Here is a 14,916-nt window from a genome sequence, read left to right as displayed (position 1 = left end):
ACAGGGACACACTTCTTCCAACAAGGCCACACCCACTCCAACAAGGCCACACCCACTCCAACTAGGCCACACCCACTCCAACAAGGCCACACCTCCTAAAAGTGCTGTTCCTCATGGGCCAAGCAAACACAGGAATTTATGGGGCCATACCTATTCCAACCACCACAGTATGTATTATACTATGTATGTGCACAGTGCCCCCACAGAGAAGAGGCTGTCAGTCCCCTCGGGCTGGCCTTACACATGGCTGTGAGCAGCCATGTGGTCCTGGAAACCAAATGTGGGGCCTCTGCAGGAGCAAGTGCTCTCAAGCACTGAGCCATCTCTCCACTCTCTGCACTATGGTTCTTGACTTTAGCTTCCATGGTGAAATGCATGTCTCAAACTCCTCCACTTCTCCATATACTATCACTTATTTCTAATAAAGCTTGAGAAACAAAGTAGTCTAGTTGTCTTTTAAGGTAGATCTCTGAGTTCGAGGCCAGCCTGGTCTACAAAGCGAGTCCAGGACAGCCAAGGCTACACAGAGAACCCTGTCTCAAAAGACACACACACACAAAAAAATGTTTTTTTATTCATTTGTTGTTGTTTTTAGCTCCTAGTTTAAACAAAAACTCTGATATTTATAATACAGAGGAAGAGCTTCCGGACTCTCTGGCTTATGTTCTTGAGAGTTTATTTCAGTGGCTTCATGGATCCTAACACATTTTGCCCCTTATAGGAACCAGGCCTGTTATTTATAATATTGATATATATGTGGATGTATTGAGGAATTATAAACTGGGCTGTGGCCATTTCACTTTGTATCATTTTGGAACGCATGCAGCCATGTTAGATATGTGCACGATGCTAGGGAGTCCTGGGGATTTCAGTGGACTGGCTCAACCTGCTTATTCGTTTACAGTGAGGTTTGTAGAGACAGAGGCCATCTCTCACATCCCGACACTGCTCTTTCTGGCTCAGGTATACCGCAGTTTGGAGTACGAACTTCAGAAGCACGTCAGCAGGCAAGACACCCTGCAGCAGTGCCAGGCGTGGATCTCTGCAGTCCAGCCAGACCTGAAGCCCAGCCCACAGCCGCCGCTCAGCAGGGCGGAAGCCGTTAAGCAGGTAGTGGAGTCCTGGAAGTTTGTCGTTCTTATGAGTCATTTGTTCATTCAAAACTGTGCTGGCTTCTGGGAATAGCAAAGGATTAAATAGTCTATGTTCTGACCACGGAGATGGAGGGAACATGCGTGTGTGGACTGGAATAAAAAGAATGTGGGAGCCGGATGGTGGTGGCGCACGCCTTTAATCCCAGCACTTGGGACGCAGAGGCAGGAGGATCACTGTGAGTTCGAGGCCAGCCTGGTCTACAAAGAGACTCCAGGACAATCAAGGCTACACAGAGAAACCCTATCTTGAAAACCAAAAAAAAAAAAGACAGTGGTTCTGTCACTAAAGGCCAACCCTAAGACCTTATCAGTGGGTGTCTATTGGCTCCATCACTTAGTTTTTCTGAGCCTGAGTTCTCTCTTGTATGAAATGATGCTTGCAAAAGCAGCTGTTACTCAACATCCGTGAGGAGTCAGTTTCCGTGACCCTGTGGATACTACAGTGTGCAGGCGTTCAGTCCCCCATTGGAAATGCTGTGTGTGATATTAGCAATGATCTTATCTCTGTCCACACGGGTTCCTTAGACCTTCTTTAGATTATTCTGAATACTTAATGCAATATAATCCTGCAAAAAATAGCTGCTATATGACGTTTTGTAGGCAACTGTGACGAGGAAATACGTCTGTGCATATTAATGACAGACACAATTTTGGTCTTCTTCAATGCTTTTAGTGGACTGAGCCTGTGCGTACAGACTCTCTGGCTAGAGGGCCAACTGTACACACACCTTGGCCTATGCTGAAGTTCAAATGTCGTCTCACAAAGCAATGCCAGTTGTAAACAGAAAAGCCGTACTGACTCCCCCACTGTTGCCTTTTTCCACCCACAAATGAGGTGCTTAGGAAGTGATTGCTGAGTGGCAGAAAAGAATGTTAATTGTGTCACAGGAAAGGAACCTATTGCATAGTAGTATAATATCTGTAGGCTTATAATCATTCTACAGAAACCTCAGTGGGATGTGAAGTATTTTTAAAACCTTTGTGCCTAGCAGATTACTACGTAGTCAGAATCTTGTGGGAAAGTATTAGAGACGAATTCACCCGGGGATGTTATTACTGCCAGATGAACTAATGGTATCAAGTAAACATCTCCATTTTCTTACCTCGGAGGTCGATGTAGCACCCTGTGCATCTCATCCTCATGGAGAACGTGCTCATTTACCCCAGCATGCACTGGCTTCAGTGATGTGCGTTATGTAAGTCATAAAGACATTCACACCAGGACGCACATTATACTTTGGAAGGCACTGCCATATCAGAAAAAAATGAATGTGCTATTTTTTTAAGCCAAGAAACAGTTAAAGGCCATTTGGATTCTGACTTTTCAATTTTACACAATTTATTATGTACTAAATTATATGAAACAACGGGTTTCCCTGTGGCATTCTTGCATATCTCTGGTCACATCTTTTCTGCCCTCTCTTTTTATTTATTTATTTATTTATTCATTCATTTATTTATTTGATTTTTAGAGGCAGGATTTCTCTGTGTGTGTAGCCTTGGCTGTCCTGGACTCACTTAGTAGATCAGGCTGGCCTCGAACTCAAAGAGATTTGCCTGCCTCTGCCTCCATGGTGTTCCACCACGCCCAGCCCTTTTTCTGCCCTCTCTTACTTTACCCCTGCCTCTGCCCTCTCTTATTCTACCCCTGCCTCCATCTATGCCCCTAATAACCCTGATTTACTCTCAAGTTTTTTTTTTAAATATCCTAGAGTCCACGTTCAAGAAAAAGCATAATGCTTGTCCCTCTTAGTCTGGCTTGTTTTGCTTAGCACGGAGGCCTTCAGCTCCACCATTCTGGTTTATGGCAGAAAATAAATCTCCATCATGTCCATTGACTACATTTTCTCTGCACTATGAGCTTCCTTGAGTCACCCCTTTTCCGGGTGGCCTTTATTAGTGATGTATTCTAATTAAAACGTTCCAAAACAGAACTTAATTTCTCTCCTTTGTTGCCACGCAAAGGGAAGCGATGCTAAGCAAAGTGTTTCTCACAGTGGCCTTCTGCCAGAACAGGGCAGGACTCACAACACGAACCAGGATAAGACCCTGATCTTTCTCAAGTCCCTGAGTGTGGAGCTCTGAGCCCCACTGCCCACCCCACAGCCTTTCCATATGCCTGCCTCCCACTTGAAAGTAGCCACAGAAAGAAGTTAGAGGCTGTGGCCCATCTGGATCTCAGACACTGAAGGCAGAGGAATTTTGTTTTGTCAAATTTCCTTTCTTTGCTTTGTTCCCACTAGTTAGTGTTTTCCTTGCTAGATGCTGTCTTCCTGCCAGACTGTACAGGCCCCTCACAGAGGACTAGTATGGACAGATGGCTGGAACACCCCACCACTGAGGACGCCACGAGAGGCAGATTCAGAGTCAAGCTTTGACCAGCATCTGCACAGTGGCCCCAAGTTTCATTTTGGCTCCCCCATTTTGACTCTCTCTTGTAGTAAGCACCCCATAAATACACGTACCAGCAATATTACAGGTGACTACAAGAAACTGCTGCAATAATCTGATTATGTTCAGAATCACATGTTTTTATAAGACATGGAATAGGAATTGGGGAGATGAGAAAAAGTATGCCATATTTACCTGTGAAGTTAATTCCAGAAGTAATCATTTGAAACTGTTTCTATAGGTTAGAATTAAGGTAATTTATTAGTCACAAAATAAATTGTTATCCTTTAAATTACATGTATTTTAAATATTTTTGTTGTTTTTTTATTATGTTTTTTTTTTTTGAGACAAGGTTTCTCTGTGTAGCCTTGGCTGTCCTGGACTTGCTTTGTAGACCAGGCTGGCCTTGGCCTTGAACTCACGGAGATCCACCTGCCTCTGCCTCTGCCTCTGCCTCTGCCTCTGCCTCCCCAAGTGCTACAGGTGTGCACCACTGCACCCAGCTGTATCTTTTTACTTTAAATTTAATTTAATTTGAGTTTTTCAACACAGGGTTTCTCTGCGTAGCCTTGGCTATCCTGGAACTCACTCTGTAGATCAGGCCAGCCTCAAACTCACAGGGATCTGCCTGCCTCTATCTTTCTAGTGCTGGGATTAGTTGAGTTTCAACTGAAATCTTGATTACTCCCTTGACCTCTACTCTGTTCCTCTGTGCCAGCCTTTGCAGCCATGATGCACCTTACATTGTCCCTATCCTTTTTTTTTTTAATTATGTATACAGTGCTCTGCCTGCATGTATGCCTGCAGGCCAGAAGAAAGCACCAGATCTCATTATAGATGGTTGTGAGGCACCATGCAGTTGCTAGGAATCAAACTCGGGACCTCTGAAAGAGCAGATAGTGCTCTTAACCTCTGAGCCATGTCTCCAGCCCCCCTATCCTGTTTTATGGCTCACTTCCTGAATCTGTCCAGATCTAACCATCTGAGCAGTCTTGTGTGGACCACTTTACACCTAGTATCTGAAACATATACTCACTGCTAAACATCTGTAAAGAGACCATGCTTCTCTGTTTCTATGAAGAAGGAAAACAAATATCTATCACATAAGCCCCTCTCGGGCTTTGATATAGGGCAGAATGGGTGATGACTTCTCGCAGAGAAAGAAACCCCAGCTTCCCCACCCCACCCCGGACTGTGGCCTTGTCTCCACACTATACACAAGCATGGGAATACGCAGAGATGAGTGTGCTGTGATTTCTGTTCCTGAAGTAAAAAACAAACAAGGATGCTGGTAGAAAACCCGGAAGGCCTCGAGACAAGGCTTGGGTTTTTCTCCCTTCCCGGACCACGCAGACAGCTTTAATTATAATATGAAGCAGATGGCTGGCAAACATACCCACCAGTGTGTTTGGAATTCTCCCCCATGAGTCACAAATATATTTCAGGACAGTGTTGAAAACACTGACATAACAGGATGATTTCTGAAATCTCAATAAAAGGCTACCAACCACACAGCTCGCTGCCTAAACAGTGCACCCCTACTTCCCTCCAACAATACTTTTTCTTTCTTCTTCTTCTTTTCAGGTCAAACACTTCAGAGCCTTGCAAGAGCAGGCAAGGACGTACTTGGATCTCCTCTGCTCCATGTGTGACTTGTCCAACTCCTCAGTGAAAACCACAGCCAAAGGCATTCAGCAAACAGAACAGCTGGTAAAAAAAAGAAAAACAAAACCAACCAACCAACAAACAAAAAACCGCCCTTGATCGCAGCATATTGTTTTGTCTGTTATATTCTCTTCTTTGGAGGTTATAAGGTTTAAAAAATACATTTCTTAGGATATTCTTGTTATAATCCTCTAAGATCCATAATAATGAATCAATATATGAATTTTTGTTTGTTTGTTTTTTGAGACAGGGTGTCTCTGTTTAGCTCCTGCTGTCCTGGAACTCACTTTGTAGACCAAGCTGGCTTTGAACTCACAGAGATCCTCCTGCCTCTGCCTCCTCAGTGCTGGGATTAAAGGTGTGCACCACCATGCTTGGCTTCAATATATGAATTTTAGCCATCATAGAACACAGATACTAATGTAGGGGAGTCACAGCTGAAGTGTGGAGTTCAGTCCCTACCACCTGTACCTTCCTCCGCTTTAATTACCAGTTTCTTTCTCTCTGTTTTTGAATTCCCTTGCACTTTTTTTTTCTGTTCTTTTCTCCCTTTCCATCCTTTTCCTTAACTAATACTCAATCTCAAGAGACCCTTCCCCTAACTCCTTTATATCCGTCCTTCCACTGGGCTAGTGCTTAAGTCCTTCCAAGAGGCGATATATTCAAGTATCATCAATAGTTGTAAAACTTTAACTTTACACTTCCAAAAGCCAGAAGAGCAGATCTAAAGACAATCTAAAACATTAGTAGGGCAGTGTGTGGCAGTGTGGAGAATTTGAGGTCCCACCACTGGGCTGTGGGTGGGCGAGGTTGAAGAGGGAAGGTTGTCAGAACTTCCAGGCCACCCTAGGCTGTATAATTCCCTGTTTCAAACAAACAAACAAAAAAATCCCAAAACAAATAACAACATCAAATCCTCGAGTTTTATAAGATGAAAAGACAAATGTAAAGTAGGCGTAAGCCTTTCTTAGTTCCTCAAACCCCAATTTGCCAGTCATACAGTTGTATCTACTGCATGGCCTGGCGTGAAAAGCCTTTGATTTCACACATTGCTGAAATTTCTTGGATCTTATGCAGCACTGATTAAAATCACATGGGAGAACTCTCAGATGTTTTAATTCTTTAGAAACTCTTAAGGCTAAAAGAAATCTTAAAAAACAAACAAACAAACGCACACACAAACAAGTGCTTTTCGGATCCAGCTGAGTGTGAGTGGTGCCGGGTTCTCCCCACGGACCCACTGAGAACCCACAGAGTCACTGGACAGCGAAGTGGGGCCACGGGGAACTGGTAACGGTCAGCTGTGCTTTCTCCAGGTCGAACAGAGGCTGGTCCAAGCACAGAACTTAACTCAGGGCTGGGAGGAGGTCAAGCACCTGAAGGCGGAGCTCTGGATCTACCTGCAGGACGCCGACCAACAGCTGCAGAACATGAAGAGGAGGCACTCGGAGCTGGAGCTAAACATTGCTCAGAACACGGTCTCCCAAGTGAAGGTGGGAAGGAGGCGCCTCCATGAGGGGGGGGGAGGGATGGGGGGAGGCCAAGCCAGAACAGGAGATGCAATGTACGCAGCATATTCACTTCTGTATGTCCAGCTGTGTGTGAGTCCTTAGACACTGGCACAGCCACTGAAGGAGCTGGAGAGATGGCTCAGCAGTTAAGAGCAGTGGCTGCTCTCCCAGAGGTCCAGAGTTCAGTTCCTAGCAACCACATGATGGCTCAAATAGGCTGTAATGAGATCCGGTGCCCTCTTCTGGCAAGCAAGCATACATGCAGGCAGAGCACTGTGTGTGTGATATATAAAATACGTCTTTTATTAAAAAGGGCATATGAGCTGCAGACAAGTATAGACTGAGCACACTGATGCAGAGTTGTAGTCCTCCGTGTTTGGAGGCAAGGGAGGGAAAGTGGCTTGAGCCCTGGAGGTCAAGCCTTGCCCAAGCAAGGTGGCAAGGCCCTGTCTCAGTAAGTAAAAATATAACATTTCATGTATATTCTCAGAGTTCTGTATGGCCATTTTCATAAGAAACATTCACTGTTTTCAAGCAAAACAGCTGACTCTTAGCCCACAAAACTGGGGGAATGCTATTTAAACAGCATAGGGTTTTATTGTTCAGATTTCTTTAGTGGCATATAGCTACTGCTATTGTAACATAAGCCCACTTGTTAAATGCATCCTTAATATGCAATTAATTTAAATAAAGCAGAAATATGATTTATAATCTATATAATATATATTTGAATTATAGGTGTATTAACTTGATTGGAAAGAGGGTCATATTTTAAGCAAGTTTTAAGACTGTTTTCTTTTAAGAAAAAAAAAGAAAGGAAAGGTAAAAAAAAAAAAAAGACTGTTTTCTTTGGTAATGAGTTATTTATATTTTCTACTGGAATATTATTTGTAACTACAGAATTAAAAAAAGAATAGGGTGAACCTGAGTTAAATTTATATTTTTCCATAAAAGCATTAACTTTTTAATCTTTTATTTAAAGTTTTTTTTTAATACAGTTTTGAGAAAACTGAGACCTTACTTCAAGGAAACCCACTTCCAGATTTTGTTTGTACTTCTCAAAATAACACAAAACAAGAAAACATTGAAGTTACTCTGCTTCTTCTACAGTTGGGAATTTATGTTCACAAGAAAGAACTGGTTTTTTTAATATTTTATTTTATTTTTTTACTATATTTAAAGGTATTATATCTGTGTTTCCATCTGTTCGTTCAGGAGGGCCTATAGCTTATTTCCTGTTTTGCGTTGTTATCTTCAGGATTTCGTCAAGCAGCTGCAGGGCAAGCAGGCCTCTGTGAGCACCATTGTGGAAAAGGTGAACGCGTTAACAGAGAGCCAGGAGTCTCCCGAACACAAGGAGATAAGCCACCTGAACGACCAGTGGCAAGACCTTTGCCTCCAGTCCGACAAGCTCTGTGCACAGAGAGAACAGGACCTTCAGAGAACGAGCAGCTACCACAGCCACATGAATATTGTCGAAGCCTTTCTCGAAAAGTTTACTACAGAGTGGGATAACCTGGCCAGGTAGCAGGGGTCGGTCCATCACGATGCTCAGTCAGAAACTGACGCACTGTCACTAGTGCCGTGCTGTGCAGACTGGAGGCTTCCTGGGCTAATTTAACACGGCTTACCAGTAGGCAAAAGAGACATGTTTGTCTGTGGTCTCCAACACTGTTCCAAAAATAGCAACACTGAATGTCCCCTCTTGCCTAACTGTCCATCACTGGTTGCCATCCACGGCCACCTTGAGCCCCATCTTCCAAAGGATCTATGTACTTTAGTCAAGTTTGGTCACTGTAGAAGATACTTTTTTTTTTCCTGTTGCTCTGACCAAGTATTGTTTAGGCTCCAAGTGTGAGGGGATAGAGTCACCTGGAGAGGGAATGGTAGGGATGTCCATCACTTCTGGGAACAGGAAGCAGAGAGCAGACAAGAAGGCAAGCTGGGTTATTCCTTCTGGTGACTACTTCCTCTGGCAAAGCCCCACTTCTTAAAGGTTCCACAAGTCTCCACACTGAGCGTTAAGTGTTCAAACACGTGAGCCAATGGGGGAATGTTTTAGTGGCAAGCCAGAATAGCCATATTGTAAAAAATAAATTTGAGATTCAGTTAAATTATGCCCTTTGAGAGGTTTGCTCCTTGAGTTCCACGTAGCTTTTATTCTTTGAAAAGTAAGTACCTTTCTTCCATACACACTAGTATATTATATGAAAACACACCCAAGCTTTTGGATACTACAATTACTTAAAAATGAACTTTTCCACATAACATATTAGGTTTTTGCAATACAAACTGCCAAAATTACTGCAGAAGTAGATAAACCATGGTGGTATTTTACTGTTTGTTTATTTTGCCATGCAATTTTCTCATACTCTTTTTTTTTTTTTTTTTTTTTTTTTTTGATTTTCAAGACAGGGTTTCTCTGTGTAGCCTTGGCTGTCCTAGACTCACTTTGTAGACCAAGCTGGCCTTGAACTCACAGCGATCCACCTGCCTCTGCCTCCTGAGTGCTGAGATTAAAGGCGTGTGCCACCAATGCCCTGCTGGTTTTTTTGTTGGTGGTGGTGTGTTTTTTTTTTTTTTTTGGTTTTTTTTTTTACTGTTTCTTAATGTTCAGCATTTTACTGAGCTTTTTAAATAAATTCTGTCAATATCAGCTCTACCTCCTCATATATCTAGCTTACATTAATCCTATATGTACCTTAGACCTAATTTATCCAAGACCAAACTCAATCGCACTGCCAACCAGCCTGATTTCTTATACTTCAGAACTGATCACCTGTACATTCAAGACAGATCATGATATCTATCTGGGCTTTGTAATAAAAAAAAAAAGGTAGTGATTTAAATTACATATATATTTTTAAAATGTCCTCATAGCTACACACAGAGATTTAACCAGGCACATATAAACAGCCCCTAAGCCATCAGTTAGACCTTCTAGATTGTGACATTGAGCACATTACTGTTTATTGTCCCTTGATCCAGTAAGAATGACTATAAATTGATTATTATTGATTGCATGAAACACCGTTTTTATGAGGCAGTACATCTGTGCTTCTCCGTATGTAACACCACACATATCATGTTGCCAGGCAGGTCATAAAGACCCAGAGAAAGCTAAGGGCGCATGGAGCCGTGACTGGAGGGGCAAGCATTGCTTAGTAGAAAGAGAACTGAGCAGCAGTAGGCACCTTGATCAGACTCAAGGGCTAAACGAGACTTGAATTCCTAATGCTAACAGCTTTCTCAGCCAACCCCAGATTGAGGTAACCAAGGTGAATCTGAGCTCTGAATGTCCCCTCAGTGAAAACGCCCAACTGACTTGCCCCTGTGTTGTCTATGTGTTATAGGGCCAATGCAGAAAGCACAGCTGTCCACTTGGAGGCTCTGAAGAAGTTAGCCTTGGCCTTGCAGGAGAAGAAGTGTGCCATCGGAGACTTGAAAGACCACAAACAGAAACTGATAGAGCACCTGAGCCTGGATGACAAAGAGCTGGTGAGGGAACAGACCAGTCACTTTGAGCAACGCTGGTTTCAGCTCGAGGACCTTGTCAAAAGGAAAATCCAGGTGTCGGTCACCAACTTGGAGGAACTAAGTGTGGTCCAAGCCCGGTTCCAGGAGCTGATGGAGTGGGCAGAAGAGCAGCAACCCAACCTTGTGGAGGCCTTAAAGCAGAGCCCACCTCCTGACATGGCTCAGAACCTCCTCACGGACCACCTGGCCATTTGCAGCGAGTTGGAGGCCAAACAGCTGCTCCTGAAGTCAGCGACGAAAGATGCAGATCGTGTGATGGCCGACCTTGGCCTCAACGAACGGAAAGTGATCCAGAAGGCGCTGTCAGACGCTCAGAAGCATGTGAATTGTCTCAGCGACTTAGTGGGCCAGCGGAGAAGGTACCTGAACAAGGCTTTGTCTGAGAAAACCCAGTTTCTCATGGCGGTCTTTCAGGCCACCAGCCAAATCCAGCAACACGAGCGAAAGATCATGTTCCGGGACTACATCTGCCTGCTTCCGGATGACGTGAGCAAGCAGGTCAAAACATGCAAGACCACGCAGGCCAGCCTTAAGACTTACCAAAGTGAGGTCACTGGGCTTTGGACGCAGGGTCGCGAATTGATGAAAGGAATCACGGAACAAGAAAGAGCTGAGGTTCTGGGAAAGCTTCAGGGCTTACAGGGGGTCTACGACACCGTCTTGCAGAAATGTAGCCACCGCTTGCAAGAGCTAGAGAAAAGTCTGGTTTCTAGAAAGCATTTTAAGGAAGATTTCGACAAAGCCTGCCATTGGCTTAAACAAGCAGACATTGTCACATTTCCTGAAATCAATCTCATGAATGAGAGGGTTGAGCTCCAAGCACAATTAGACAAATACCAAAGCATTCTGGGACAGTCCCCAGAGTATGAGACCCTTCTGCTCACACTGCAGAGGACTGGGCAGGCCATGCTGCCATCGCTAAACGAAGTCGATCATTCCTACCTCAGCGAAAAACTGAATGCTCTGCCCCAGCAATTCAACGTCATTGTTGCCTTGGCTAAGGACAAGTTCTATAAAGTCCAGGAAGCAATTCTGGCCCGAAAGGAGTATGCTTCTTTGATCGAGTTGACAACCCAGGCTCTGGGTGACCTGGAAGACCAGTTCCTAAAGATGAGGAAAATGCCCTCAGAGCTGATCGTCGAGGAGAGTGTGGCTCTTCAGGAGAGCTGCAGAGCCCTCCTAGGTGAGGTGGTGGCCCTTGGGGAAGCCGTGAACGAACTGAACCAGAAAAAGGAAAGTTTTCGCAGCACAGGTCAGCCTTGGCAGCCAGAGAAGATGCTACAGCTGGCCACCCTGTATCACAGGCTGAAGCGCCAAGTGGAGCAAAGGGTCAGTTCGTTAGAAGACACCACCAGCGCTTACAAAGAGCATACGAGGATGTGCCGGCAGCTGGAGAGTCAACTGGAAGTTGTGAAAACAGAGCAGACCAAAGTGAACGAGGAAACGCTGCCTGCGGAGGAGAAGCTCAAAACGTTCCACTCCCTGGCTGGCAGCCTGCAGGACTCGGGGATTCTGCTCAAACGAGTGGCCGTGCACCTGGAAGATCTTAGTCCACAGCTCGACCCCTCGGCTTATGAGAAAGCCAAGGGTCAGGTTCAGGCGTGGCAGGAGGAGCTGAAACAGTTGACAGCTGGCGTCGCGGAGATGGTGACAGAGTGTGAGAGCAGAATGGTACAGAGCATAGACTTTCAGTCGGAGATGAGCCGGTCCCTGGACTGGCTTCGGAGGGTGAAGGCGGAGCTCAGCGGGCCAGTGTGCCTCGACCTCAGCCTCCAGGACATCCAGGAGGAGATCAGAAAGACCCAGATCCACCAGGAGGAGGTCCTGTCCAGCCTGAGGATCATGAGCGCCCTGAGTCACAAGGAGCAGGAGAAGTTCACCAAGGCAAAGGAGCTGATTTCTGCAGACCTGGAGCACACTCTGGCTGAGCTCAAGGAGCTGGATGGAGACTTGCAGGAAGCCCTGCGCACGCGGCAGGTCTGTAGGGGGCGCTCTGCCTCTCCTTTCTGGGTTCCTTATCTGTAAACACTTGAGGGGAGGGGAGAATCTCCTTTGGGTTGGTTCTTTGTTTAAAGCTCCAGCACTTTATTTCACTCAGGGTTAGGGTGTGTGGGTCATGCATATAAATCCAGCATTTGGGATGTGGAATCAGGGAGGTTAGGAGTTCAAGGTCATCCTTAGCCACAAACCACTGTAAGACTATCCTGGGCTACAGGAGAACCCCACCCCCCCATACACACACACACAAATGAAAAACCCTTGAACACTGCTTTTTTGATGGTTCATCAAATCATCCCCATTGATGATTTTAAAGACCATTTTACTGTTTAGATGTGGGGGCATTGTCATGTGTCCTCTATTGATTATATTTTGTGCAGATTGGTGGTGTATACTATTTTTTCTCACCTTTAGGAGATAATAAATGATTTTGATAATGTAGCTTGCAACACATTTTTTTTATTTTTGCAATTGACTTCTTTTTTAAAAGTATTTATTTATTTATTTATTTATTTATTTTATGTATATGAGTGCTCTATGTAGACCTGCAGGCCAGAACAGGGCACTAGATCACATTACACAGATGGTTGTGAGCCACCAGGTGGTTACCAGGAATTGAACTTAGGACCTCTGGAAGAGTAGACAGTGTTCTTAACTGCTGAGCCATCCCTCCAGCCCAACTTACTTATTTTTATTAGTATATATTCACTATACATGGTCCTGTGTTTCATAAAGGCATGTTTCATAAGGCCATTTCATAATGGCCCCCTTAAGCCATTAGTCTCATACTTTTCCCTAATCAGTTCTCATTTTCATGTTATATACATGCATGTGTATGTATGTTCGCACCTACATAAGACCTAGGGTCCATATGTACAGTATGAGACTCTCCAGTTGTATTCATTCTCCCACAAATGACTTCATCTTGCTATTCTTTACGGCTGAATAATACTCCATCATGTGTGCATTGCATATTTCCTTCATCCATTCCTGCTGGTGGACACTGAGTCAATTCCATAACTTAAGTATTATTAATAGCATTGCAGTAAATGTAGATGTCCAAGTGTCCCTGTGGCGTGCTGCCATAGAACCCCACAGGAAAACACCCAGGAATGCTAAGACTGGCTATACAATAGACCTGTTTGCAGTTTCTGGAGGAGCCTCCAAGCTAATGTGATTGGCGTGTTTTTCAGAAATTCAAAGCATGTGCTGACCTTTACCCTTTCGCACTACTCCCTTAATGGTAGAGTTTAACAGCATTACGTTAGGGGCTAGGGGGCTACAAAGATGACTTCAGGTATGGCAGGACAGGTAGGTTATGATGCACATAGTACAGTGTTCTTTCTAACACAAGCTCCTTGAGCATCTTAAATCAACAGAGGTCCTGGGACTAGGTCCTACAAAGAGGCATGTGGATATAGTAACAAAGCATATGACCAGTGGATACTTAGCACCCCTCTTACACTACACAAAAGCTGGCACTTTGAAAATAACACTGGATGAAGAGGCTCCAAAGGGAGTGAAGCCAGAGGAATGGCACAGATCAACTCTGGTGTCAAGGCGCGTCCTTATGTAGGCTGTCCCATCCGTTGCCCTGTTTCTTCTCCCCTTCTTCAGGTAGGGTTGCTTCCTTTCCTTGGTGTCAAATGGAACACAGCAGAAGCAAGGGGTCTCTATCTGTTGCGCCCAAGATCTGGGAGCTACAAACAGCAATGGGAATGTGTGGGGAGCTTCCCAGATTGCCCTCCTACTGGGGCTTGCTCAAGGCCTTGCACACGCCCCTCATTCAGTACAAGAGAAAAGATACAGTGGCTTCCGGCTACCATAGAGCTGTTTCCTTTGATGCCCTGGCCGTGAGGCTAGGAATGTAGCTCTGCTGGTGAAATTCAGTTGCTTGTCCATCATGCACATGGCGCTGAGTTTAACTGCCAGCGTTGATTGAATGGAGCGTGATAGTATGTGGCAGTGTACCCCAGAACTTGAGAAGCAGAGGCAGGAGAATCACAAATTCAAGTCCACATAGGGAGTTTGAAGCCACCCTAGGCTCTATGAAAGCCTGCCACAAAAAGATAATAATAATAATAATCCTGGCCTGGAGAGGTGGTTCATGGTTAAGAGTAGTTGCTGTTCTCACGGAAGACCTCAACTTGGCAACCTTGAGCTGGCTCAGAATCATCAGTAACTCTACTTCAAGGTGATCTGATGCCTCCCTGGGCCTCTTTGGGCACCAAACATGCAGAAGTTTCCTATCATTTACCTTTATTTCCTATACTGGTTAGTTCTAGCACTTTAAATAGCAAAACTTTTATTGTTAAAGACAGTGATAAACATAAGATGCTGGCTTTTCAAAGTATGCTTAGCAAAGGCCTTCTTCATGCTAACTCAAAGCTATCGCTAAATTAAAAATGGTATTCCTAACTGCTGTAGATACAGAGATGGATTTTCTTTTTAAAAATCTTCTATCGCAGTGGTTCTTAACCTTCCTACTGCTGTGACCATTTAAGGCTGTTCCTCATGTTGTGGTGACCCTGACCATAAAATCACTGCTACTTTTTAACTCTAATTTTTGCTATCATTATGAATCGAATTGTAAGTAACTGATATGCAGGATATCTGATATCTGATCCCCATGGAAACCTGTCGTGACCCACAGGTTAAGA

At 44.4% G+C, this 14,916-nt stretch overlaps 1 protein-coding gene across 18 annotated transcripts in view; it reads left to right on the top strand.

The window, feature by feature from the left end:
- Positions 1–14,916, top strand: part of SYNE1 (spectrin repeat containing nuclear envelope protein 1) — a 463,289-nt gene that overhangs the window by 263,312 nt on the left and 185,061 nt on the right. For all 18 annotated transcript variants that reach the window (XM_084774487.1, XM_084774489.1, XM_084774503.1 and 15 more), the window contains 5 exons: positions 964–1,110; positions 5,130–5,255; positions 6,527–6,703; positions 7,980–8,245; positions 10,075–12,235. In XM_084774487.1, coding sequence (XP_084630613.1) covers positions 964–1,110; positions 5,130–5,255; positions 6,527–6,703; positions 7,980–8,245; positions 10,075–12,235 — 2,877 coding nt within the window. The remainder of the gene's footprint in view (positions 1–963; positions 1,111–5,129; positions 5,256–6,526; positions 6,704–7,979; positions 8,246–10,074; positions 12,236–14,916) is intronic.

Source organism: Acomys minous (genome assembly GCF_964271855.1).
Source record: "Acomys minous genome assembly, chromosome: 3".
Taxonomy (NCBI): Eukaryota; Metazoa; Chordata; class Mammalia; order Rodentia; family Muridae; genus Acomys; species Acomys minous.
This window is presented reverse-complemented; position numbering and strand designations above follow the sequence as displayed.